Source organism: Penaeus monodon, chromosome 22 (assembly GCF_015228065.2).
Source record: "Penaeus monodon isolate SGIC_2016 chromosome 22, NSTDA_Pmon_1, whole genome shotgun sequence".
Classification (NCBI taxonomy): domain Eukaryota; kingdom Metazoa; phylum Arthropoda; class Malacostraca; order Decapoda; family Penaeidae; genus Penaeus; species Penaeus monodon.
Genome location: NC_051407.1, coordinates 43,063,787 through 43,064,231, shown reverse-complemented (window position 1 = coordinate 43,064,231; position 445 = coordinate 43,063,787). Strand labels below are relative to the sequence as shown.

The 445-nt window shown below is 46.1% G+C and overlaps 1 protein-coding gene across 1 annotated transcript in view; it reads left to right on the top strand.

The window, feature by feature from the left end:
* Positions 1–445, top strand: part of LOC119587186 (protein slit-like) — a gene marked incomplete at its 5' end in the record, with an annotated part of 127,937 nt that overhangs the window by 53,053 nt on the left and 74,439 nt on the right. Inside the window, 1 exon segment of the mRNA XM_037935950.1 lies at positions 51–122. Within this exon segment, the coding sequence (XP_037791878.1) occupies positions 51–122 (72 nt within the window).

Here is a 445-nt window from a genome sequence, read left to right as displayed (position 1 = left end):
TATTGCAGTGTGTTTATTATGTTACTTATAAACCTTTCTTCTGATTGCAGGGACCTCAGCCACAACCAGTTGACGGTGATCGGCAGGAGGACGCTCCGCGGCGCTCCCAACATCAGCAACCTGTAAGTCCAGCCGGTGTTGCCAGCACAGGCAAATACCTTTTTATGGCGTTTGTTTAGGCACGCCTAGTTATAAGGGGAGGGTTCAGTTACTGAATGAAATTTAAAAAAAAAACATAACTATATTACTCCTCTTGGTGAGCAGCACTTTCTTCGAAGGGGTTTCATTAACCTATGCAATTAACATTCATGATAAGTGAGATTGGGTTCTAAGCAAGCAGTCACTCGCATTGAGTCGGAATTCAAGCGGGCCACGTGTGAGGGTTTGGCGGGCCACATATTGCCTCATATTTCTCACAGGATCTGGTTGCCGTCACAAGCCTCTC